The following is a 27,042-nucleotide window of genomic DNA, read 5'->3' as shown; positions in this document are numbered from 1 at the left end:
CTGTAATTTGCTAAGTTACTTGGATCTAATTGCGGTTTCTTAATGAGAGGTTTTATTACTGCCAGCTTGAATATTTTTGGAACATGACCTAAAAATAAAGACGAGTTAATAATATTAAGAAGAGGCTCTTCGACTACAGGTAACACTTCTTTCAGTAGTTTAGTGGGTATTGGATCTAATAAACATGTTGTTGGTTTCGATGCAATGATAAGTTTATTTAGCTCTTCCTGTCCTATAGTTGTAAATCGGTGTAGTTGTTCTAGAGGGGCCATAATTGAGGCTGAATCATAAGACATCATAGAGGATTGTATATTTACAATTGTGTTTCGGATGCTTTCTATTTTCTCATTGAAGTAATTCATAAAATCATTACTACTATATTGTAATGGAATATTTTGCTCTGGTGATGTTTGTTTATTTGTTAGTCTAGCCACGGTGTTGAATAAAAACCTTGGATTATTTTGGTTATTTTCTATTAGTTTGCGGAGATGCTCAGCCCTTGCTGCTTTTAGAGCCTTTTTATAACGTGACATACTGTCTTTCCACGCGATTCTAAAGACCTCTAAATTAGTTTGTTTCCATTTACGCTCTAAGTTACGAGTTTCTCTCTTGATTGCATGCGTAGCACTGTTGTACCATGGTGCTTTAGTTTTCTCTCTTACCTTTTTTTGAGAAGTTCTCACCATGTGTTTTACAGAGTAAGCTCGGTGTGTAACTCTGTCAAGGGTCCCAGTTCGGATGCGAGGGCCTTCACTACCCAGGGTGCCCCTCCTGAAACCCCTCTACCCCCCAGACTGTCCCATCGCACCAAGAGCTCCCTCACATTACAGTGGAAGGTACGTTCTGTATTATTGTGCTGAGTTGCTGCAAGCCATTAAAACTTTAATGGTTGGGCTTCTGAACTTTATTACTTGATGGTAGAATAGTCAGATTATTGATCCTGATTATTAATTATTGATCCCTATTATTGATCATTCTGGGTTGCTTCATGCCAAGTAATGCCTCACAGTTATGTATGACCTCTCATCAATATTGACTTATTATATTGTTTAATTGATAATATATAATTATGTATAATATTTTGATCAAATAAATGCATCCTTGGTGTGCATAATGTAAAAGACTTCTTTCAAAAACATCTAAAACTCTTACCAACCTCAAACTTTTGAATGATAGTGTATACTGTGTATAACTTTTTTGTCATTTTTCATATTTATTGCAGCCCCCTGTGGACAACGGCTCAAAAATCACCAATTACGTTCTAGAATGGGATGAGGTATGTACTGCATCACCTGTTTAAATTAATTTGGTAATATCCAAGTGTGTCATCTGCCCCTCAACTAAGACTAAGGCTTTAACCGACTGTTCTTCTTTACGACACAGACTGTCTACTTTATTTTCATTTACTCATAGCTTTTCTGGCTCAATAAGAGTTCATTAAAACGCCTCAGCTGTGGCTAGCAGCGGTTCCTCCCCACAGAATCCATTCTGAATACGCCTTTTAACTTTAATTATATTCTGGCTCCTGTTGTTGTGACGATTAGCACAGCTTCCAGCAGCAATTTTGTTTTTGTTGTTGTTCTTTTCATGTTAGGAGTGTTCTGTTCTGACACAGCGTATGGCTGCTGCTGGTCTTTTCTGTGTATTAAGATGTTTATTTTATACTTATCATTTATATACCTATTTGTCATTCCTAACAGCATCGTTTTTCCGTGTTGCTTTTTCAGGGGAAAAAGAACAGCATTTTCCGTGAATATTACGTCGGACACCAGCGACACTGCAAAGTAATGAGGTTGTGCCCTGCTGTCGGGTACACGTTTCGAGTGGCAGCGCTAAATGATATTGGCACCAGGTTTGTTTATTTGTCTATATGTCATTTACAAAAAAAAGGTTTTATTTTAATTAAATTAACCAGTAATACACGTTTTATTATTATTATTATTTTTTTATTATTATTATTAATAATAATTTTTTTATACCCAGTAATACATACCATGTGTTTTTGATATTTATTAGGATAATTCCATTGTTCTTTAAAGTACCTTGGAGTACTATCAAAAAGTCCATGGTAAATGAATATAATGATCTATCAGCAATATAGAAATATTTCTATCTGATACCACTATTCATTATGATACTGCCATAGTGCTTATTTCTGAGTTGTTTATTTTTCTGGTTATTTCTGAGGTTTGTTTTATTTTTTATGATATTTGTTTTGCAATAAATCATACTGTAAAATTTTAAACTTTAATAAATATAACCCACCAGCATTTGTCCTTTTGGTTGTATGCAGTTTAATAGAATTTTGGCCCTGTGGTGTCCTTGTGTTTAATGGCGCGGTAAATGAGAAAATTCTCCTCACTACTCGCTGTGAGTGGCGGCAGTGTCGTTTTCCCAGGGGAAAAAGTCCAAACAATTTATATCTTTGTGCCTCTCGCACGCTTTGATGAGACACGAATATGTCGTATAATCTTTATTGGATGGGAAAGGATGGGATTTATTACTGTTTACTGTTTTCTTTTGCTCCAGTGGATTCAGCACAGAAGTCGTCTTCTACACCACAGGAAGTCTCCCACAGATTTCTTTGCCTCCACGGCTGATAAAGGCAGGCCCGTCCTGGGTTACGCTGGAGTGGACTCGACCAAACAGCTGCAGCGCTGAGGAGGTGGTCACGTACACCCTGGAGATGCAGGATGAGACCAAGGTGTTGAACTCAGCCCTAACCTACGCATCAAATAATCCCCCTTGTGCGGTAGTTATTATGGCTTTCTGTTGCCATCATTTTCACCACAAATAGGTTTTCTCAGTGTTGTGGGAATATGACCGCTAATAGACAGATAAGTCTATTAGCTGTTATTTCTACCTCACTGGTTGCTGGTTAATGACCTTTGCCCACAGTTGTCAGAGGAAACGGACTCTTCTGGATCCATGACTAATGCCTGTGTTTAACACTGATGCGCCATCCTAATATTTGAGCGAGATTTCATGCACATTTTATTTTATCATGCAGAGTTATTGTAGGATCTTGTCCTTTTTAATACATTTAAACCACAAATTTGAAAATAGGAAATAGGCTTATTCTATGATTTTCCATTACATTTTAATATATAGTTTTAATTGTATAATTAAATAACATTAATTGAATAATTCACAGATTTTTTTATATAATTGATTAACTAACTATATTTTTCTATGTACATTTCTGAAATGCACTTTCTGTAAAGCTGCTTTGAAACAATATGTATTGTGCAAAGCGCTATACAAATAAAATTGAATTGAATAATTATATAGTATTAGTTATAAAATATTTTATCCCAGTTTAATGTCATGAAACATGCAACAACATCTGCTTCCTATTTTATCTTCGTATTTGGACATATTTCAGAGTGAAACAGGATATTAATCAAGAAAAAATGTAGGACTCCGCTTTATTTTCTCCATCCGCATTTGATTGGATCGTTAGCAGAAGTGTTACTTTACCAGATTGAGGGAAGGTATTGAAAAATAATAGGCATTGGTTTGCTCAAAACTAATTGTGGTGTTAGTTTGGGGTGGGACTAGCTGGAAATAATTGTTCCATGCTTCACTTCTTAACACCTAAAGAACGATGTGTTTTTGGCAGGGACTGGACTTTCAGGAAGTGTACAGCGGTTTGGAGCTGAACTGTAAGTTGGAGTCCCTAAGAAGGAACACGCAGTACAAATTCAGGGTGAGTGACGAGTTTTCCAGCACAGACAACATGCCATTTATTACGATTTCTTTTGTTCACATACACAACCATATGCATGTAAACAAACCATCCATAGATGTGTTTGGGCTTCTAGAAAATCACATGTTGCTCAAGCACTTTTGCTTCCTCATTTCCTCCTTCACTAATCAGGCAATTAGCGATAATCTAATGAACTTTAGTTTGTCCGCTAACCTGGAGCGGTTTCTCAGATCTAGCAGCTGTTGTTAGGGGAAGGTGAATTGATTTCCTGTGGTGTTGTGTGTAAAAGGCTTTTACTCTAATCTCTGAGAAGCCAGAGAACACTGCATTATTATCAGGGGAGAAAGGTACTTCAGAAAAGATTTTAAATGCTGCTCCCTGCTATGCTGTAGGACATTGGGAAACAAAAATGGTGTTGTCTAGTACACAAAACAAGTGTGTCCTGAAATCCTCTAACATCACCTTGGTTATCTGCTTTTCAGTCATGTCGTCTGAAGTCACTCAGACCTCTCAGAGATGTTTGGAATGAAACACTAGAAGCCTGAATACAGTATAAAAAGATAGATATTCTGCATTTTTAATCAGTAATTAATACATTTGGCTGCAATTTATATTACAATTGTTTCTATTTAATATATTTTAAAATGTAATTTATTCCTGTGATGGCAAAGCTGATTTTTCAGCATCATTACTCCAGTCTTCAGTATCACATGATCCTTCAGAAATCATTCTTATATGCTAATTTGCTGCTCAATAATCATTTCTTATTATTATCATCGATGTTGAAAACGGCTGTGCTACTTAAATTTTTTTTGTGGGAATCCTGATACATTTTTTTTCAGGATTCTTTTATAAATAGAAATTTTAAAAGAGCAGAACATTTATTTAAAATAGGATTATTTTGTAACATTATTATAAATGTCTTTCCAGTCACTTTTGATCAATTTAATGCCTCCTTAAAAGTATTAATTAATTAACATCTTTCTGATCCCAAACTTTTGAACAGTAGTGTGTAAATATGTACATATACTGCAGAAATAGCTGTATGGTTTTGTTTGATCTTCTTTATTGTGTCCTCTACAGCTCATCACTTGCAGCGGTGAGTGGCGCAGTGCAGCGAGCTCTCTGCTTGTGTGTAAGACCACCCCAGACAGACCCGGACCCCCTGTGAATCCTGCAGTAAACGCTGTCACATATCACAGCTTCTGTGTGACGTGGGGTAGGGAACTCTTATTTTATGTTTCACAAAGGCTTTTTTTTATTGTCCGTTTATCACTTAAATTCTAACCATCACCGTTTTATATAATTAAATCAGAACCTCCACAAGATGATGGTGGATCTGGAGACTTGACTTACGTCCTGGAGATGTCAGAAGGGAAATCTGAAGGTATTTCTGATTGCAAACGGGTGAATCTGACAAGTGACATGTCCATGTCACATTATCCCAAAAATTACAGAATATTATATTTGTAAAATTTACTTTAAATTTAAATGTATTCATATTTAAAACTTTTTATTTCAATTTTCAAAAGGTTTTTTTTTAATTATGGATTTTACAATTTAAAGAATAGATTATTCTTTCACATTATTTTTTTAGATGTTATTTTCTTTATTGTAATGCGAATTGAGGTGGTAAATGTGCTTAATTGATTGATATATATATATATATATATATATATATATATATATATATATATATATATATATATATATATATATATATATATATATATATGAAGACTACAGATGGGGTCAGTAAGATTTTTTTTGTTTGTTTTTTTGAAAAGTGCCTCTTATCAAGGCTGCTTTTATTTGATCAAACATACAGACAAAACAGTAATTCTGTGAAATATTATTGCAATTTAGAAACTCATCTTTTATTGTGCTTTTAAAAATTAATTTATTCCTCTGATGCAAAGTTGAATTTTTAGCATCATTACTCCAGTCTACAGTGTCAAATGATCCTCCAGAAATCTTTCTAACATGCTGATTTGATGCTCAAGAAACATTTCTTATTATCAGTGTTGAAAAGAGTTGTGCTGCTTTATATTTTTGTAGAAACTGTGATACATTTTTTAGGATTTTTTTTATTTATATAAAACAAACAATAAAAGCGTTTATTTGAATTTGATTTTTTTGTAACAATGTTAATGCCTTATTGTCAATTTTGATGAATTTAATTCAAGCTTCTTAAAAACATTCTTACTGACTCCAGACTTTTGAACAAAGTCATTTTATTTCAATAATATAATTTGGATTATGATGTGAAATATGCCTGTGATATGTTTTTGACAGGTTCACTGAGATATGTATGAATCTGTGTTTGTTCAGCAGAGAGGCAGTGGGTGACTCGCTATAGAGGACCAGAGAGGAAACATTTGTGTGAGGATGTAAAACCAGCAACAAGCTACTCCCTGAGACTCAGCTGTGTCGATGTGGGCGGACAAAGCCAAGTATGAGAACCAAAGTGTATTTACTGATTTTCAAGGCTGATTCATAAGATCTCATTGTACTCCTTGTGTTGTATATTGACTCGTCGTATTGGTTGTGCAGTGCTCAGATGACTTGACGGTGCGCACACATATTCCGCCCCCTGGCCGCTGCCGACCCCCAAGGATCACGGGGGATGTCAAACACAAGGAGCTGACTTTGCAGTGGGGTGAGGCTCTTATTTTTTCTTTTGATCTCCATTATTATTTTCTTCTCCTTTGCCTCTTCCAGTCTCAATGAAATAAATAGATTATCTAAAAATAGTTTAGCATTTGTGCCCCCCCCCCCCCCCCCTCCCTCATAGGTATATGACCTTATTCAATACATCTCTTGATCCATTTGGAAAGAGAAATTGAAGTTAAAAACAAGTTAAAGAGACACTTGTGTGCTTTTAGACTAATTATGTTTGTTGCCAGGTCAACTGGTGAAATATTCAGAGTGTTTCTAGTTATAGAAGTCCAAATTACCCAGAATGCACATGGATCAACAGAGCTTTGCGTCTACTTTTTGTGTTGTTCACACACATTGCATAACCCTATTTAATGTGGGTCTGTGTTTGCATTCATGCGTGTGTGCTTGTGGGAGCTAGAGGTATAATGCAGTTGTTTGTTAGCGATAATACCCCTGACTCACTGTTTTTGAGTGAAGGTAGGCTCATTTAAGAGGCTGAACACCATCTATAAATAACTGTGAAATGGCAGTGCTGATTTCAGGCATCCATGCTGACTCTTAGAGCTAGGGCATCAGGCGTGAGCTTTCCTGCATGTTCTCCATCACTGCGATTGATCGGTTCCTTCCTGTAGCCAGTTAGACACAGTTGTAGAGGGAACTGAGATCTTGTTTTGGTTTTGAGAGGCTGGTAGATGGATGACTTCTGAGATCATCAAGTCATGTGTCTAGGGGATGTGAGCGTAACGACAGTAGGTTTGCATTGTGGTTTCACACCAACAGTGTTTTAGAACTGTGGCTCTATACAGAAAATAAATTATGGGTTTGAACATTGAATGTTTCTCATAATAATGGCCATAAAAATGTTATTGGGTGTGTGAATTATTACAAATTTGATTTGTCATTTACATGAGGAAAAGGAAGGTAAATAATTTACATTACATAAATTATCTTTAGTCTGCCTGTGTAACTTGTATCAAGCCAGATAGATGTATTTTTTAACAATAGTTGCAAAACATTAAAAATAATAGTAGTAATAATAATAGTAATTATTATTATCATTTCGATTTATTCGTTTCAAATTGTATATATTTTTTTATGTTCTGCAATTATAGGCTTTTATTAATTATTCATTTTAATAATTCATAAAATTTCTCGTCAACACCTCCCAGGGTCACAATTTTTTGAATTATTAGTATTATGCATTAATTTAAGTTTTTTTTTGTTGCCATATACAGTTCTATGAGTTATTCACGATAATAATTCATAAAATGCCTGTTTTTGGGGGGGGGGGGATTATTGTGATTATTGTGTAATTATTATTGTTATTATCATTTGTTTCGCAATATACACTTTTATTAATTATCCTCCCAAGTCACAATTTTTAAAATATATTTTTAATGAATTATTATTATGAGGCTTCTAAATAAGCTCAGCATTTTATGTATAAGCTATTAATGGCCACCAAAACTAATATGTGCCACTTAGAATGTGTGAAACAGTCCTAACGTTGTGGTCATGTTTATTGGACTGGAGTGATAGATTGTGCTTTGACTTTTGCACTTTTAAATGATTGCTTATTGTTCTGTCTCTGTCTCTATATTTCTCCCACACACTTTTAATTCTTTGTTTCTCCAGATGGTCCTGTGTGTGGTGAAGAGAGTGAAGGTGTGGAGTTTAGCTTGGAGATGTGTGCAATAGAGGAAGCTTCAGAGCCGGAGGAGGTGTACCGTGGGTCTAAAACAGAGTGCACTGTGGGTAGTTTACTCCCTGGCACTACCTACAGGTTCCAAGTTCGTGCAGCCAACAGTGTTGGGGTAGGTCACCCTTTATACAAAAACACATGACACAATTAGTTTATAAAAAATACTAAAATAACACTCAGACAGATACAATTATTTTTTTAAATGCAAAATAATAGGTCCATGGCCCTTATGAAATATTTGTTGCTGGATTATTAGTCTCTCTCTCTCTCTCTCTCTCTCTCTCTCTCTCTCTCTCTCTCTCTCTCTCTCTCTCTCTCTCTCTCTCTCTCTCTCTCTCTCTCTCTCTCTCTCTCTCTCTCTCTCTCCATTTCCATATTCAGGTGGTTTTATTTCACAAATTAATATTTTACTTGGCAAGTATTTTAGACATTTTAGCTTTTATTCTCTTTCATAAGCAATGAGTCAGGCAAGTATTTTAGACATTTTAGCTTTTATTCTCTTTCATAAGCAATGAGTCAGGAAAAATTATATCTCAAACAACTATAATTGTGTCCAATTTAGATCTCCAGTTGTTTTTCCTATCTTACTTGAAATCCTCGTTTTATAACAAACCCTCCACATCACTTCAGGGCAATAAAGAGATTTGCTGTCTGTCTCAGCAAAGATATTAAGCTAATTCAGCCATCACTGAAGATAGATGCCTAACAGAGTATAACGCTTTGGGTTTACCTGCCACAGAAATAACAGATTTCCCTCCTTATTGTAGAACCCAGGCCATTCATTACCTTTGAGATAGCTAAAATGCTCTAAATCTCAGCCACTTTCTCTCTCTCCTTTTTTCCAGTATGGACCTTACTCTGAATCTGTGGAAATAAGCACTGCCGCTGGTCCCCCAGGACAATGTAGTCCCCCTGCCATCAATGTGACCTCATACAATTGTGCTGATGTGACCTGGGAGGTGAGTCTGCAAGAGCCATTCACACTGTATATAATACAGTAAATGACGAATCGTACTGTCATATGATAAAATTGTCGAAGTGATTTTCTGCTGCATTGAGAAAGAAATCAATTTCTAGAAGCAATCGTTGGCTTTTGGGACTCGTAGAAAGAAAAATTGTTTTGAATTACAAGAATATGTGCTCAATACTGGAACAGAAACTCCATCCAAACCCAAAAGTTCATCATAATACCGTCATCGATCACCCAGCAAGTGTTGAAAATGGATTCTTGCCAGAGAAGGTGGCAGATTGTGTCCACGCAAAAAGTTTTCTTCACTTCTATCACTTCTTCTCAAAAGACACTTGCTTTTCATGACAAAGGGCCTTTACTGTTTTGTTCACAATGAAAATGAATGTGATTTTAATCCTTGATGTCTCCTGAATGACAAAGATTTCAGTTATTTGCATTCTGTTTGCTGTCTTGAGGTTGTTTCATTTATTATTGGTGTATATGATGCATTAGCTCTCTTGAGTTTGACCTGATGAAACAGTTTCAAGCAGGTAATTTGTCACATACTGCTGGGAATATGCGTTTGTTGCTCTCGTTTCCTGGAGTGTAACGCTTGCTCTGATCTCAATCCCCAGAACAACGAGAGCTCTGGGATAGACATTTCTGAATACCGGCTGGACTGGGGACGTGATTTGGACTCTCTTGAAATGGTTTACAGTGGATTGGAAACCTACTTCCAAATCTCCAACCTGGAGGCATCAACAAACTACTGCTGCAGGCTACAGGTAGTTCATGATCTGTTAGGACCATGACACATGCGCTCAAACATTAATATAATTTTTGGCTTTTTTGTTTTGGCTTATTTTAATTTATATTTTATATTTAATTATGAAACAGGTATTAGATAAGATTTTGCTTTTCATTATCATTTGTAGTGGTTGACTGCAATATAATTTTTAATATGATATTTAATAATAAAAAAATGCAGCATCTACAAACTGTTGAATTTAAAGAAATCTTTATTTGGAAAAAAAACAACGATTTTTATCTTAGTTTTTTTTATTCACGTTTTCTTTTTTCAAAGAAAATACTTGAAAATAGAAAATGTACAGTAAACAATATATGAATTGTTACAGTACTGTAAATTTTAGTCTAGCATTTGCTTGCTAAAATTAACATTTTAGTTTGTGATGAATCAACAGTTCAAGGTCTGCATGGGCTTTAAACTGAAGCCCGAACCCGAACCGCATATACTATCTTGGTCACAACACCGCAATCAGAGGAGGACGGTGGTGCTGAAACTGCACACATACTTTCTCGATTGCGTGCTCATATTTACGATCACAACACAGCAAGCACACGGCACACAAAACTATATGTATAGCCTATATATTTTTTCTTAGTTACAAACCCGAACCCGAGGCCATTCATTAAACATTAACCCGAGCCCGACGGGTCCCGAAAAACTCACGGGTTTCGGGTCGGGTTCGGGTTAATTTTTAATTGAATAGCCTTGGGTTCGGGTTTGTAACTGAAAAAGCAAACCTCCAGTTCACAGTAACATGAGTTGTGAATAAATCATCTTCCTAAGTTCTTACTCAAGGAAACACATTATTCTAATTGTTCCTGAAATGAATTAAGCTCATAAAATTGAGCATAATCACATTGAAAATGCATGCATTACTCGCTGATTGCATTATAATTAAACTAACAATAAGAGTGTAAAACCTTAATCACGCAGTATAAAGAGTATATAACACTCTCTGTTTACAATGAATGTATTTTTATTTATTTTTTTACTTATTCTATTAAACTCTGCCTACATGCATTGGTTTGTACATTATCATTGTCTCTGTGCAAACAGGTTTTAATGCACCAAAAATAAACCTGCATATTGTGTTGATTAAACAATATATAAGCAGTAATAGAGTTCAAATGTTAGATTGGAGTTGTTATATCGGGAAATGTTCTGACCTTTCAGTGCTGCTCTTCACATTTAATTGGCTCTGAATCACTGTTTATGTAGCGGATGCAAAACAATCTATCAGCACGAGAATGAAGAGAATTAATTTCTCGTTGTACTCTCCAAAATATTCAGTGTCCTTCCAAATATTTTGACAAGCCAAATGCATGATTGTAAATATGGGTCAAAAGATAATCAGCAAAACTGATTATTCATTTTTGAGTTTAAAGTCAGCATGAAACCGATGTGAAAGTCTTTTCCTCCCTAATTTGTGATGTATGAAACAAGAATAAATGTAGGGCGGAACTTGATTTTGTCCATCTGGAATTGATTGGATGGTCGTGGTTTGCTATTAATTGTAATCTCATGTGAGTGACTGTTGTCCTACCCTTGCGCCGGTAAATAATTAATAAAAAATTCTGTAAAAAAAACAACAGATTTGTTATTTTTGATTTCATGGTGCCATTTTTCATTTCTTTCTTGTATTCGGTTCGTAGGCAGTGAACCAGGCAGGGGCGGGCCCCTACAGTGATCTGGTGACGTGTCGGACCCCTGCAGCAGTCCCTGGTGTAGTATCCGGAGTTCACCTGCTCGACCTCACTCCAACCCCAACAGAAAGTGAGCCCTTCTCCCCCTCCACCTGTCTGGCCCTCACCTGGGACGAGCCCCACTGTAATGGAGCAGAAATCACCTCCTACAGCATCTCAATGGGAGATGACATCATCACCACCCAAAACGCAACCTGCCACATTATCAGGGACCTGCTGCCGGACAGCGAGTACAGGTGAGTAAGAGATGTTGTTTAACACTTTGTATCTCTTTTTCTACCGTACTGCATCATCAACTCTATATATATATATATATATTTGTGCATTAGTGATGACCGGGGACCTTATTTTCACGTGGTTCTCTAATATAGAGAAGAGTGCTGCTGAGCCAAGAGCAGGTCCCTGAATTAGTGTTATTAGCTGTACAAATGGACTCCACTTGTGTCTGGCTCAAGATGTGCTCAGCAAAATGGTGCATTCTGGGTAGATGCAAGTTGTTAGAAGGGTATATTTGCTGTTTGTTTTTTTATATACAAAACCACAGTGGTACCATGGTACAGTGAATGTATCAGTGAACGGTACATTGGATATATATACTGTGGTCCTGAATTGCTGCCATATTCATGCACCAACATCCATGGAACATTTCTATTGCACAATAGGTTCTTTATAGTGGAAAGTGGTTCTTGGATTATTAAAATGTTCTTCAAATTAAGAAAAATTGTTATTTTAAGAACTGTTCACTAAAAGGCTCTTTGAGGAACTAAAATGGTTCTTCTGTGGCTTCACTGCAAAACCCCCTTTTTGGATCCTTGATTTTTAAGTGTAGTACTATGGTACTAAAAAAAAGCGAAGTCCTCCTCGTATAAATAGGAATATACTTTAAAAGGTTGATCTTAACATATTTGCATATAAAAATGACTCTCTCATATGGTCTTCAGGCTAATAGGCTTCGGGAAAGCGAGTCTGTTAAATGTTACCTGAGGTACAGGCTTTAATTTGGGATGGATGACAACATTAAATGGACACAGAAGTGACTTCTCCATTGAGTTAATGGACAGTGAAATGCGTTCCCAATTAATATGCCAAAAGCAAATGCACTCGTAATTATCAGGAATGCATAATATCTCTAATGGGAGTAGAGATTTTGATATTCTTCGCGAACGGTCCAAAAAATAACCTTCCAGCTCATCCTGATCACCCAATGTTACCAAAATATATGTGAATTTCAAAGCATTAGATGATTAAATGTCGAGCCATGTGGTCTGAAAACAAATTGTGCTCAAATTTTGCAATTACCAATTGGAGTCAATGCGATTTTAAAATGGTGTATGAATTCAGTTGTCCTAATGTTCACACAGGTGCCCTAGCAACATCACATTAGTTGTAAACATCGCTTTTGACAAGCACAAAGTGTCCTAACGCTTTTTCGTATTTATTTATGATGTCATACTAATAAACTTCTTTTTTTTTATGTTTTGCTTAAACTAATAATAGGAGTGTTTTTAAAAATCTTACATGCATATATATATATAAAATTTTCATCTTTGCCTCACCCTCACGTTGTTCCAAATGTGTATAACTTTCTTTCAATAAGAATTGCAAAATTTTTTAAAGAATGTTCATGCTGCTTTTTTTATTCAGTGAATAAAGGACTCCAAAAACAACTGGTTCTTATGCGTTTGCGTAAGTGCAACTGATATATGTTCCACAGAAGACAGTCTTACAGGTTTAGAACAACATGAGCAGGGCCTAAAATTAACTTTTTGACAGCAAAATACCAGTGAAAATTCACAATTCTTAATTCCATTTTCGAGACCACTGTTAAAAACTACTAGCCTAACTATATAAATTTAAAACATTATTAAAGACAATTAAATAACAGTAATAGCACAAACTAATACAACAGAACACAGATAGAAATTAAATAAACTATAACTGAAAACTATTTCAGGTAGATCTAACAGTAGTTTTCAGGTACAGAAATGTAATAAAGTAGGCCTAATCAAATTAAAAACAATTTGCACTACATAGTCTTCGCTGTATGAATAAAATGTAAATGTAAAGTGTAAAATGTAAAGTTAATCAAACAAGAGCAGTGAGTGATTTTTTTTTTTTCCTTTTTGTCTTTTGTTGTTTAATTTACTTTAATGACACAAACAGCAGCAGGATTATTAGGGTGCTGTCACTTTAAGACCTGCATTGATCCAATATAGGCTACTGATACTGTACACATGCGTTTTCTTTCTCAACTATTTACGCTCACTTAAGACATAACCGACTATGTTTACTAGGACACTGTGAATTTGTCATTTCAAGCGCAGGAAGACATGAAAGAGAGCTTCATTCAGTATTCAGCGCTTAGAATGTTTGGGCACAGAAAACTTCCCACAACTCGCTTCTTGCACTTGAATATTTAAATGCGCAAGGCTTAAACTTTTGTGCCAATGCGGCACTGTTCCGAGCATCTTTCATGTTGGTTCACGTTTATGTTCTCACAACATTGCATTGTTAGAATTCATAAAAATGTTACCAGCCAAGTATTGTAATAACCTTACCTCTTTTTTGATCTCTTCTGCTAAAACAATTTAGAAATGTTTTTCTGTCCCATGTGCACTTACAATAATTGTATTCTTGGATATCAGATGGGTAACTTCTTAGAAATCCCCATTCGAATGCAGGACCTCCCCTTCAACCAGAGTAGATCATTTTCATCTGTGCTGAAAGGTCACAGAGCTTCATTTTTGGGTGATTAATTCCCTCTAAATTTACCAATACTGAATCATTGACACAGAGTTTCCTTAGAATAGTCTCTAGGGTCGTTCAAGTGAAGAGAGATCATTTGAAGAAAATAACGAATTGATTTTACAAGTTATTTATCCTTTAAACCCAAGGGAGCTAACAACTGTACAAGATTAAAAAGCGTTAACACTTTATTTCCTTTCTCCTTTCAGCCTGCAGATTCGAGCAGAAAATGAAATGGGCCCCGGGCCCTTCAGTCAGACCCTAACGGTGAGGACAAGGCCCCTGCCGCCCTTTCCACCACAGCTGGAGTGTGCAGCAGTCGGACCCCAGAGTCTCAAACTACGTTGGGGTTTCAGCAGCCGAAGTCAACTCAACAACGACACTGCCTACATTCTGCAGATGGAGGACAGGAATCAGAGGTTAGCATTGAAGGATGTGCAAAATTACATCTTTTCATAATCAACTAGTCTGAGAGATGACTAATTGGTCTTAATGAAGTCTTGAATAAATAGGCTAAATTATATGTATTTTTAGACGACTTATGAAGCCTTTAATGCACCGAGGAACCAAATGATTGTGGGCTTTAAATATTTAATTGACCTATATGTAAAGGTACCTTTGTTACCTTTAGGTAAAAATGTTAGTCAGTCTTGCAGTCGGTGAGTGTTTGTTCTAGACTTTTAGAAATTATTGGTTTGACTTGTAAAATGATATAACATATAAGAAAGCCATTTGTCTATTTGTTCATTGTTATTTTAGTATCATGTGTTATTCTTTTGAATATTGCATTACTCCCTAAAAGAGTTTGTTTTTGCTTATTAGTATGATTGAATTGGATAATCGAAGGTCAGCACCAAAGAGATTAAATAAAAAAGTGAGACTTAATACATAAACTATATTTGTGCAATTTAACATTTAATTATTGCAGGTTTTAGTAATATTCTGAGTTTGCATTTCACAGTTTTTATTAATGTTGAGGAATACTGAATCTGTTTTTGTGTAAGTGAGATGAGTAAAATCCTGCTCACATTTAGTCTAGAACCACAATAATCATCATGTTCACACAGCGCACACAACACCTCTGCACTTGCTCCTGATGTCTCAACATGGAGACAGGAGAGGTGTCAGTAAATAAATGAGAAATTAGTCATTTCAAAAAGTAACTCAGATACTTTACTAGTTACTTGAAAAAAGTAAACTGATTATGTAACTCTTGTTGATTGTAATGCTTTACCCCCCTACTATTATAGTTTTTGGTAATATTTTGAGTTATATTTTTATTTTTATTAAAAATGTTTAGTAATTTTGTTGCATGTCATTTTAATAGTTTCTTTTTTTTTAAATGTCTATATTGTTTTTAAGTTTTAGTTTTGAGTTGTAGTTATTTAAGGTTTTCATTTTAATTAACAATTATCCTGGTTCATAATTAAGAACAATAGTCTTGTACTCAACATCAAAAGCTTGGTAATTTTGCTCAAACTATGTAAATGTTGTTTGTTTGAATATACATTTTTTCATAGTAAAGCATATCTGTGTGTGTGCATGCACTTCACTCTAATTTGTCCCTGATGCACCCATAGGGCAGTTTCTTCGCTCTGATGTAAGCAGATAATCTGAAAAGCACATTTTGTGTTTATGGGTCCATTAAGGTGGAGTTGGTTAATGAGAAGACTTGATCTCAAAGTGCTGTTGGGAATTAGAATAGGAGACTCAGGGTCATCAAGACCACCCGCCTTAATGCTTTCTCAGAGTTGCTCGTCACTGACCCACGATAACTAATTTAGAATCAAATAAAGTCCTGAGTTCTCCCCGGTTTTAAGCTTTCAGCCACAGTTCCTCTTCTGAAAAATTAACCATATAAGCAGTAAAGTCTGGACTCTTAAATGGAGGTAATGAAGGCCTGCCTGTACCGTGCAATCTTTTCTACATTCATGCTATTTATTAAAGTGAACGGAACAGCGTTATATGATCTCAAGCCATCAATCAATTTTTTTTTTCATTTGCACTCAATATTTTAAAAGAAATACTAGGCTGCCAGTTAATTAAAAATGATAATTAGTGTTGTTTGTGCATGTTTGTAATAGGCCTTCACTATCTTGTTAGGTTTGTGGTGGTTTACCGAGGCCCGAGCCACACTTTTAAGCTGCAGAGACTGAGCGAATCGAGCCGGTACCGTTTCCGGATCCAGGCAGTGAGCGAGGCGGGCGAGGGGCCGTTTTCTGAGACGTACACCTTCAGCACCACCAAATCTCTGCCACAAACACTGAAAGGTACCACATTTATTATACTTATCATAGCAATCCCAAACTTTTGTAGCTCTACAGATGAGTATATATATATATATATATATATATATATATATATATATATATATATATATATATATATATATATATATATATATAGATATGTATATATAGATATATATATATATAGATATATATAGATATGTATATATAGATATATATATAGATGTATAGATATAGATTTGTATATATAGATATAGATATGTATATATATGTATCTGCATGTAATTTTTTTTTCTAAAGGAACTGATACTTTTATTCAGCAAGGACAAATTAAATTTATCAAAAGTTACAGTAAAGACATTTATAATGTTACAAATATTTCTGGATCAAATAAATGGTGTTCTTTTGAACTTTTTATAATATTTAGCAGCACAACTGTTTTCAGCATTGATATAATAATACATGTTTTTGGGCAGCAAATCAGCAAATTAGAATGATTACTAAGGATCATGTGACACTGAAGACTGGAGTACATTATATATATTCAAATAGAAAATGTTTATTTTAGATGAGAAATATTTACATAAATTTTACAATAATTTTTTTAAAATATTTTTGATTCAAATACAAAAAAACAAACAAACGTGTAAAACATAAAAAACTGAAAAATATCTTACTGATCCCAGACTTATGAACGGTAGTGTATAGAAGAAGAAAATAATTTTTTTTATTTTTTATTTAATTTGTCCCCTCAGCCCCAAAAATTGTTCGACTAGAGGGAAATACCTGTGAGGTCACATGGGAGAGTATTCCACCAATGAGAGGAGACCGGATCAGCTATGTGCTTCAGGTGCTGGGAGGCAGAGAATCTGATTTTAAACAGGTATGATTCAAACTCCTTCATCTTTTACTTCCTAAAGCAGCTGTTGCCCCCACAAATGTTTTTCAAGAACTTCAACTTTCTTGAGTCGGAAATGTTTGGTACTTTTGTTTAAATGTTTGAAATAAGAACACCATATGGTAGTTTTACTTTTTCTGTGCTAGATTTATACATGGCCACATTCACAGGAGACAAGCTGTCGATGAATAGAATTCATTTAGAACAAGAAATGGAAACAGGGCTTGAGCTATTTGCATCATTTGCTCTCCGTTCCATTTTATCTGCTTTAACTCATCACAATCAACATTTGAATGAAATTGAGTGCTCCCGTACACACAGTCCCAAAGGATTCATTCAGTTGTGCTGTGGGGTCGGAAAGGCACGCAGAGAGAGGGACACATGTTACATCACGATTGGGTCCATCCAGGTGTACAATCGCTTTTGTTGTGAATTGATTTTTGTTACGCCACTTCCATGGTGCGATAAATCGAATGGAAAATCACAACATTTGAAATTGTCTGGATTTATTCATTAAAATTAGATAATTTTTATTCCTCCTGTTTCACATTTTCTGTCCTCTCTTCTACTGGAGGATGCGTGTTTTTCATGAATATATGTGATTGAATCTCACAAAGGTGAGACATTGTTTTAAGGTCATTTTCCTACCAAATTCTCACTACTGTAACGTCAAGTCACCTTTATTTATAATGCACTTTATATAATACAGATTGTTTTATAGCAGATTCAGAGTGATAAACAGTAAAATAATGATTCAATGATGCGAATAGAGTTAATTTCTGCTGTAAAGCAGCTCTAAAAGGACTATTGAAATCAGTTCAGTGTGGATTCATTTCGGTTCAATCACTGTGTAAAGATCATTAAATATGAAATAAGCTCAATTCAGCTATAAAGCAGTTCCGCAGAAAACAGTGATGTCATCGTCCAGCTCAGTTCAGTTCTCGTCCAATAGTGTCAGTGCAGTTAAATCAATAATGTTGAATATTACAGGGATAGATCACCCAAAAATGAAAATTTTGTTTTACTTACTCATGTCATGTTCCAACCCTGTATGAGTTTCTTTCTTCTGTTGAACACAAAACAAGATATTTTAAAGAATGTTAATAAGCCGACAGTCGATGGGCCCAATTGACTTCCATATTTTTTCCTACTATGGAAATCGATGGCTACCGTCAACTGTCTGGTTACCAACATTCTTTAAAATATCTTGTTTTGTGTTCAACAGAAGAAAGAAACTCATACAGGGTTGGAACAACTTGAGGGTGAGGGTCCCTTTAAGTGTCCCCGACTAAGCAAGCCAAAAGGAAACAGTGACAAGGAACCCAAACTCTATTAGGTGACAGAAATGGAGAAAAACCCGTGGGAGAATCCAGGCTCAGTCGGGGCGCCAGTTCTCCTCTGGCCAATGAACGAACAGCATCTTTCAGCAGCCTGTATATTTTCATGTAATGTGAAAAATGACTATTATTACTCTATTATACACTCTACCTATTATAAACTGAGAAAAAAAGTCAGAATTGCGAGATGTGAACTCTAAATTGGGAGGGGAAAAAAAATTCTTAATTGACCCTTCCCAAAGACCCGCCCCCCTTAGTTACTGTCGCTATGTCCGACAAGCTACGCCGCTCTCACGCACACACCATGTTCTCACGCAGTGAAAAATACATCGCGGATCAGAGAGGAGACTGCAATACGCTGACAGACAGGACAGACCAGTTTACTTTTCGGTTACTTTTGATATTAAACATATTAAACAAAGTCTCACCTTTCAAATTTGGTCATTTTTAAAAAGAAATTTAAACAATAAATACCGTTTTGTGGCTCTTGAATGTGTCGTGACAGATCGCTGTAGAGCCTCAGTTAAAGCTGCTCGTGAACCGATCATCTCTTCCTTCTAGTTCATTTATAGCATCAAATAAACATGAATGAACATAAGGAGGAATGTTGTTTTAACCGTGGAATGGCATCAGTATATTCAGTTTTTCAAGTTCAAATCCTCCCATGTTAATCTAGTAACTCTCCTGACTGCTTTGTCGGACAAAATGGCGGATGGCGAAGTATGATTGGTCAGATCACCTGTCAATCAAGCTCTCTGCGAAGGGTCAATTGTGAGAGATGAAGTCGCAATTAAATAGTTTTATTCTGTGGCGGAAACAGGCTTCCATACTTTAGTGCCTCTGTAGGGGTCTCACTTTAAAAGGAAATTGAAAACAGAAGGGGTTTGTTTGTTTGTTTGTTTTTTTTTCTTTCCAATCCAGTTTTGCTTTGAAAAACCGGCACAAATGTAATATGGTTTACCTAATCCTGGAAAGCAAATAGTTTCCAAAACTTCCTTAAACTGAGCAACAAGGCCCTTGACATTTCTTAATAAAGGACTGGACTTCCCCAGGCAATATATTAGCTTAATTAACAATTTAACTGAGCTGCCATTATCCTCCTGTTTATGCAAATACCATTAAGGTGTTCAAGAAGTGATTTTAATAATTTTTTTCTGCCTTGTTTTTAGTGCTAGACATTCAGGATTATGTTAATATTTTCATTGCCTTTAATGAACTGGGATTTTTAATTCAGAAAAGATGAATTATTCATACATAGTTGTGTGTCTTTCATGGCAATAGCATAAAGACTTCACCTAAACTGAGCTACCGTTTATAGAGAGGCTTAAAATCTCTTTTGTTTCCATGGAGACACATGTTATGGTCCTTCTGAGTGCTGCATGTGTCAGATGGAATGAAGTCTGAATATGTTTTTATTTTCCATTTGCTCAGTGTTTGTTTTTGTTGTTTTTTGGTCCTTGTTTCCAAAAATGGCTTCTGCTTTTTGGTCACCAACCAAATTCATGCAGCTATTGTTATATATACTTAGTTTTGCCAATAAAAGATGTAGAGTAATTAGTTTAGCTTGGTTTTTGAAACGCTTCTCATTGTGAAGCACACTGACTTACTGCTGTGAATTGAATTGGAATTGAATCTTCCATTGAGTAGTGCACTTGTGCTACATAAAGACTATTAAGCATATTGTAGGGGTGATTAGTGCAGAATGTCCCGTTACACACAAACATCCTTGCAGAAGGTGCTTGAATTCTTTCTTTTTATCTTTCACTTTTTGGTTCCTTTCTCTTGTGCTTAAATTCATTTTTTTTTTTTTTGTTAAATGCACCACAGAGGAAAAAGGTCTGTATTTAAAGCAAGAACTTGTAAGAACATTTATGTAACTGTATTCATCAGTGTTTTATGAACCGAAATACAGCTCATTCTTATATGATATTGATCATGACAGTGTGTCTCGCACTCCAGATGAAACGATTACAGTGGCTTGTTGAGATTCCCTTAGCGAGCTCTGAAGATTTCTCTTTTGTATGTGGATCAGAGACCGAGTGAAAAGATTGTCTGTCATTCTTTCTTCCATCTTGGATTCTTTTCTGATGACCAGTGAACCTAAAATCTTGTTGATTCATTCCTCGTTTGTTCTTTTACTGCATTTGCTGTAGCTGCCTAAAACAATTATTTTTGGTAACACTTTATTTTACAGTGTCCTTGTTACATGTTACATGAAGTTACTATAGTAATAACAGTAAATATTGCATAATTGCATGCAACTAACCCTCAACCAAATCCTAACCCTATAATAAGTACATGTAGTTATTTAAAATTATTCAGTAATTTAATTTATAATTACACTGTAACGATGACACCTTAAAATAGTGTAACCTTATTTTTTTATAATAAGGGATAGCATTTAAAAATATATTATTTACAGATCTATATACATATACTGTTCATATGTATATACATAAATATTTACATGTTTATACTAATATATATTAAATATATTTTTATTTACTTGTTTAATTTTTTATATTCAATGCCAGTCACCTTGCATAATAATAATAATATTTTTATAGTATATATTTACAGAGCACCTTTGTTTCATTTATTTACTTATTATACATTTCCATGTATAAGTTTGCATTTATATTGTAATACATTTATTATTATTCATAATAATAATAATAATAATTCCTTTTTAAGTATCCAAAAGTATGCACCGTGATTAAGGATGAACTTGATCTGAGCTAATGCATCACTTTCCTGTCTCTTAGGTGTATAAGGGAGATGAGACATCCTTCCAGCTCTCCGGCCTACAGTGGAACACAGACTACCGGGTGCGAGTGTTTGCATGCAGGCGCTGCGCAGACACCCATCAGGAGCTGTTCGGGTCCTTCAGCCCATCCGCTCACTTCAACCTGCGGCGGTCTGACGCCACACTGGCTGTGGAAGCGGACGTCACCAGGGTGCCCATGGGAAAAACCCTCACAGATGAACAGTTCGCCGGCCTCATAGTATTTGGGGTGGCCTCTCTCTCGGTCTTGATGGCCTTCCTGCTTCAGCTTCTGATTTAGACTTGAGTTTTTAAACTAAAGCTTGCAAAACCATTAGTGCAAGTATTATTTTTTAGTCATTGACCAAAATACACTTTTAACAGTTTTAAGAACAACCACCTGAGCAGATTTCATATTATTTTTTATTACAGTGTTTTTTTGTTTGTTTTTTACAGTTTTTCCATAAGGCGAGTTACAGCTTTAGGAAATCAGTAATGATGAAACGTACTGTTCGGCGTCTGTGCCTGTTTTTTTGTTTTAGTTTAAGATGCTGTAGCATATTTTATACATTTTATATTTAGTATTTAGGAGATTTTTAACACTAAAGTAATAAGTGGCCTTTCGGATCTCAAGTTATGCGAGAATGGAGTCTGAGGATGTTGTTTTTTAATGGTCAGTTTTGATTATCTTTAATTCAGTGTCTAGACAGATAAACAGCACCATTATTGTCTTTCTCTTATCTGTGCCCCTGGAAAGTCTGTCTAAAAGCTTCTTAAAAGCTTTATACTTTCGTTAGTCTTAAAAAAAAAAAAAAGGAAACAAAAAAGGAAAAAATTCCAAAAACACCAGCAACTGTCAGTCCAAAGAGAGTCAAATGACAGTCTTTGCAATCAATCAATGTTGTGAAGTGTTGTGAAGTCTGGAGTGTTTGTACCTCAGGGACTTAATGTGATGTGAACCTGTGCCTTTAAATCCACAATTCCAATCTTTCATGACAAATCATTTCAGATCTGCTGCTTACAGTATTCCAATAACCCTTTACCCTGGTCACATACAGTACATGATCATGTTTACTAGCTCAATCAGCCCTTAACCAAAGTTAGTGAGCAAATAAGGTATACAGAAACAGTTTGGTTGGATTTATTTATGCTATATACTTTTACTTTATAATGCAAATCACAGTGCAATCTTCATTTATTTATTACAAGAATCAGAACTGTCATTTAACTGTCAATATTTTCCTCATGTAGCATGTCTTTTTTATGACAAATCTTTATTCTTTTTCCAAATATACCGCAGCATTTTAACATCATTAAGCTTTCTTATTTCAGATATATTTGTATTGTTTGTTATTCTGTTTTTGGTTCTGAAAAGGTTGATATCTGATCGACCTTGTGATTTCATCTGCACAACAGCAAGTTTAAGCCAAATCTTGGCATTTTTATTTTTACTTCTTTTAACTACTCATCGTATATATGTATTGCTGAACTTTTTTAGACTAACATTCCATTGTTTTTTGATTAAAAGAAGTTGAAATGACTTGACACTAGAAAACTTGAAGTGGAAACACTTGAAGAACACTTTTTTTTTTAAGAACTATTGACCCAGAATCTGTTTAAGTGGAAAACATACATACTTTTTTCTTTTTAATTTTTTTTAGCTGATCTTAGCTGGATATCAGGTAATAAATGACCTAGACATAGTTTTCCATGCTTGCATACTGTTTCATGAAAACCATTCCATATTACCATTTTTTTTAAAGCATAACTCACATTTATTGATGTAAATTATAATCATAGACATATTTAAAAAAAAAAAAAAACTACCATATCAATTTAAATGTATAGATATTGAAAATTACTATCCTTTGTATTTAAGATGATTATGTATCTGTAGCATATATGTAATATATTTATACACAATAAATTTTTTTAAATTTCTGAAACAATTTGAGGTGTTTGTATTTCATTTATGACCATCAGTTATATTAGTTTTATATTTTAATTATTTATTATTATTATTATTTGCATTTTATCTTTACAGAAGGACACAAAACAAACATTTTCATTGGATTTTCTGTGCTGATGAGACAAGACTTTAAATGCATTTCCAAAAACAAACATTTTAATTTTAAAATCAAGTAATACTGCAAGACATCAAAACCTTTATGTATATTACACAATAACGGCTTCCAGAAAATGCATCACAGTGTGAATTTAGGCATATGGACAATATATCAAACATCTTCATAAATATTTTCATTAACAAAAACATGTCTCCACTTGAAGATTCTTGTGTTTTACAGGCATCTCAAGAAAAAGCTTTACATTTATTAGAATTTCATTGCCAACAAGAAACACATACTGAAGTCAAACACAAAGCTTACAAAACACAGCATTGTTCACAAACCTGCAATAAGTGCACTTTTTATGGCTGCTATGCATTTATGTACTATGATCCAATGGTATAAGCTTGGTGATGGGCTTTAAATGGCATGGGATGTTATCATTCAGCACCATTGTATCTCTCCCACATAGGGTACAATGTTAGAGTGCTTACATCTACAGTGCTCTGTCATCCAGTACTTCACACAGTTTAAGGCATTTTGGGTAGTGTGCATATGTACAGTTTGCATGAATACCAGGGTAAAGGGAATCGTCACACTGCTGGTGTCTGTTGATGATATTGTTATTATATTTACACTAATATTTGGTGTATGCACTAGGTATGTTGCTCGTAAAGTTAAAAATGCAACCATTAATAAAAAATAAATGAAATATATCCTTTTAATTATTTCAAATAAAAAAAAAACTTTTCAGTCAGCATTACAATATTTTATAAATTCTGTAATTAATTACTCACCCTCATGTAGTTCCTAACACGCAAGACATAATTAATCTTCGGAACACAAATGAAGATTTTTTTAATGAAATCTGAGCGATATCTGTTCCTCTGTTGACAGCTACACAACAGACTCTTTAACGCTTCAAAACATTTATAAAGAGATCGTAAAACTAATCTATATAAATTGAGCAGTTTAATAAAAAAATTCTGAAGAGACACGGTCTCTATGATGAACAGATTGAATTGAGGCTTTTATTCACATCTAAACATTCATCAACTCACACACCAGGTAAGAGGAAGCTAAAGCATGTTTGCTTGACGTGCCAGAATCAATGAGGTTCATTCTCGTGTTACGCAGCACGTTTGAGCTTCTGCAAGAACCAATGAGCTTCATTCTCCTGTTACGCAGCACGTTTGAGCTTCTGCAAGAACCAATGAGCTTCATTCTCCTGTTACGCAGCACGTTTGAGCTTCTGCAAGAACCAATGAGCTTCATTCTCCTGTTACGCAGCACGTTTGAGCTTCTGCAAGAACCAATGAGCTTCATTCTCCTGTTACGCAGCACGTTTGAGCTTCTGCAAGAACCAATGAGGTTCATTCTCCTGTTACGCAGCACTTTTGAGCTTCCACAAGAGGTTTGTACTCGCCTTAATTAAACATGTTCATTATATAAAGTATATGAGGTTCATTCTCCTGTTACGCAGCACGTTTGAGCTTCTGCAAGAACCAATGAGGTTCATTCTCCTGTTACGCAGCACTTTTGAGCTTCTGCAAGAACCAATGAGGTTCATTCTCCTGTTTCGCAGCATGTTTGAGCTTCTGCAAGAACCAATGAGGTTCATTCTGTTACGCTGCACTTTTGAGCTTCCACAAGAGGTTTGTACTCGCCTTAATTAAATATGTTCATTATATAAAGTATATGAGGTTCACTCTCCTGTTACACAGCATGCTTGAGCTTCTGCAATAACCAATGAGGTTGATTCTCTCGGTACACAGCACGTTTGAGCTTCTGCAAGAACCAATGAGGTTGATTCTCTCGTTACACAGCACGTTTGAGCTTCTGCAAGAACCAATGAGGTTGATTCTCTCGTTACACAGCACGTTTGAGCTTCTGCAAGAACCAATGAGGTTCATTCTCCTGTTACGCAGCACGTTTGAGCTTCTGCAAGAACCAATGAGCTTCATTCTCCTGTTACGCAGCATGTTTGAGCTTCTGCAAGAACCAATGAGGTTCATTCTCCTGTTACGCAGCACTTTTGAGCTTCCACAAGAGGTTTGTACTCGCCTTAATTAAACATGTTCATTATATAAAGTATATGAGGTTCATTCCCCTCTTACGCAGCACGTTTGAGCTTCTGCAAGAACCAATAAGGTTCATTCTCCTGTTACGCAGCACTTTTGAGCTTCCACAAGAGGTTTGTACTCGCCTTAATTAAACATGTTCATTATATAAAGTATATGAGGTTCATTCTCCTGTTACGCAGCACGTTTGAGCTTCTGCAAGAACCAATGAGGTTCATTCTCCTGTTACGCAGCACGTTTGAGCTTCTGCAAGAACCAATGAGGTTCATTCTCCTGTTACGCAACACGTTTGAGCTTCTGCAAGAACCAATGAGGTTCATTCTCCTGTTACGCAGCACTTTTGAGCTTCCACAAGAGGTTTGTACTCGCCTTAATTAAACATGTTCATTATATAAAGTATATGAGGTTCATTCTCCTGTTACGCAGCACGTTTGAGCTTCTGCAAGAACCAATGAGGTTCATTCTCCTGTTACGCAGCACATTTGAGCTTCTGCAAGAACCAATGAGGTTCATTCTCCTGTTACGCAGCACGTTTGAGCTTCTGCAAGAACCAATGAGATTCATTCTCCTGTTACGCAGCACGTTTGAGCTTCTGCAAGAACCAATGAGGTTCATTCTCCTGTTACGCAGCACGTTTGAGCTTCTGCAAGAACCAATGAGGTTCATTCTCCTGTTACGCAGCACGTTTGAGCTTCTGCAAGAACCAATGAGGTTCATTCTCCTGTTACGCAGCACGTTTGAGCTTCTGCAAGAACCAATGAGGTTCATTCTCCTGTTACGCAGCACGTTTGAGCTTCTGCAAGAACCAATGAGATTCATTCTCCTGTTACGCAGCACGTTTGAGCTTCTGCAAGAACCAATGAGGTTCATTCTCCTGTTACGCAGCACGTTTGAGCTTCTGCAAGAGGTTTGTACTCGCCTTAATTAAATGTGTTCATTATATAAAGTATATGAGGTTCATTCTCCTGTTACACAGCATGTTTGAGCTTCTGCAAGAACCAATGAGGTTCATTCTCCTGTTACGCAGCACTTTTGAGCTTCCACAAGAGGTTTGTACTCGCCTTAATTAAACATGTTCATTATATAAAGTATATGAGGTTCATTCTCCTGTTACGCAGCACGTTTGAGCTTCTGCAAGAACCAATGAGGTTCATTCTCCTGTTACGCAGCACGTTTGAGCTTCTGCAAGAACCAATGAGGTTCATTCTCCTGTTACGCAACACGTTTGAGCTTCTGCAAGAACCAATGAGGTTCATTCTCCTGTTACGCAGCACGTTTGAGCTTCTGCAAGAACCAATGAGGTTCATTCTCCTGTTACGCAGCACATTTGAGCTTCTGCAAGAACCAATGAGGTTCATTCTCCTGTTACG

General features: G+C 35.6%; 1 protein-coding gene across 2 annotated transcripts in view; it reads left to right on the top strand.

The window, feature by feature from the left end:
* fndc3bb (fibronectin type III domain containing 3Bb) overlaps positions 1 to 23,474 on the top strand; it is a 66,751-nt gene extending 43,277 nt beyond the window's left edge. Inside the window, exons 10-26 of one of the 2 annotated variants that reach the window (XM_077245005.1) lie at positions 698 to 836; positions 1,223 to 1,276; positions 1,728 to 1,852; positions 2,530 to 2,704; positions 3,623 to 3,709; positions 4,793 to 4,928; positions 5,025 to 5,096; positions 6,044 to 6,162; positions 6,263 to 6,368; positions 8,006 to 8,184; positions 8,918 to 9,031; positions 9,657 to 9,806; positions 11,482 to 11,768; positions 14,487 to 14,696; positions 16,381 to 16,547; positions 17,282 to 17,409; positions 21,527 to 23,474. In XM_077245005.1, the coding sequence (XP_077101120.1) occupies positions 698 to 836; positions 1,223 to 1,276; positions 1,728 to 1,852; positions 2,530 to 2,704; positions 3,623 to 3,709; positions 4,793 to 4,928; positions 5,025 to 5,096; positions 6,044 to 6,162; positions 6,263 to 6,368; positions 8,006 to 8,184; positions 8,918 to 9,031; positions 9,657 to 9,806; positions 11,482 to 11,768; positions 14,487 to 14,696; positions 16,381 to 16,547; positions 17,282 to 17,409; positions 21,527 to 21,826 (2,548 nt within the window). In that variant the 3' untranslated portion in view covers positions 21,827 to 23,474. Of the gene's footprint in view, positions 1 to 697; positions 837 to 1,222; positions 1,277 to 1,727; positions 1,853 to 2,529; positions 2,705 to 3,622; positions 3,710 to 4,792; positions 4,929 to 5,024; positions 5,097 to 6,040; positions 6,163 to 6,262; positions 6,369 to 8,005; positions 8,185 to 8,917; positions 9,032 to 9,656; positions 9,807 to 11,481; positions 11,769 to 14,486; positions 14,697 to 16,380; positions 16,548 to 17,281; positions 17,410 to 21,526 lie in introns of both variants that reach the window. The other variant, XM_077245004.1, reaches the window with a different exon arrangement.
* Positions 23,475 to 27,042: the final 3,568 nt, after the last annotated feature.

The sequence above is a fragment of the Siphateles boraxobius genome, unplaced genomic scaffold, assembly GCF_051911475.1.
Source record: "Siphateles boraxobius isolate OS27281-9 unplaced genomic scaffold, OSU_SipBor_1 26, whole genome shotgun sequence".
NCBI lineage: Eukaryota > Metazoa > Chordata > Actinopteri > Cypriniformes > Leuciscidae > Siphateles > Siphateles boraxobius.
This window is presented reverse-complemented; position numbering and strand designations above follow the sequence as displayed.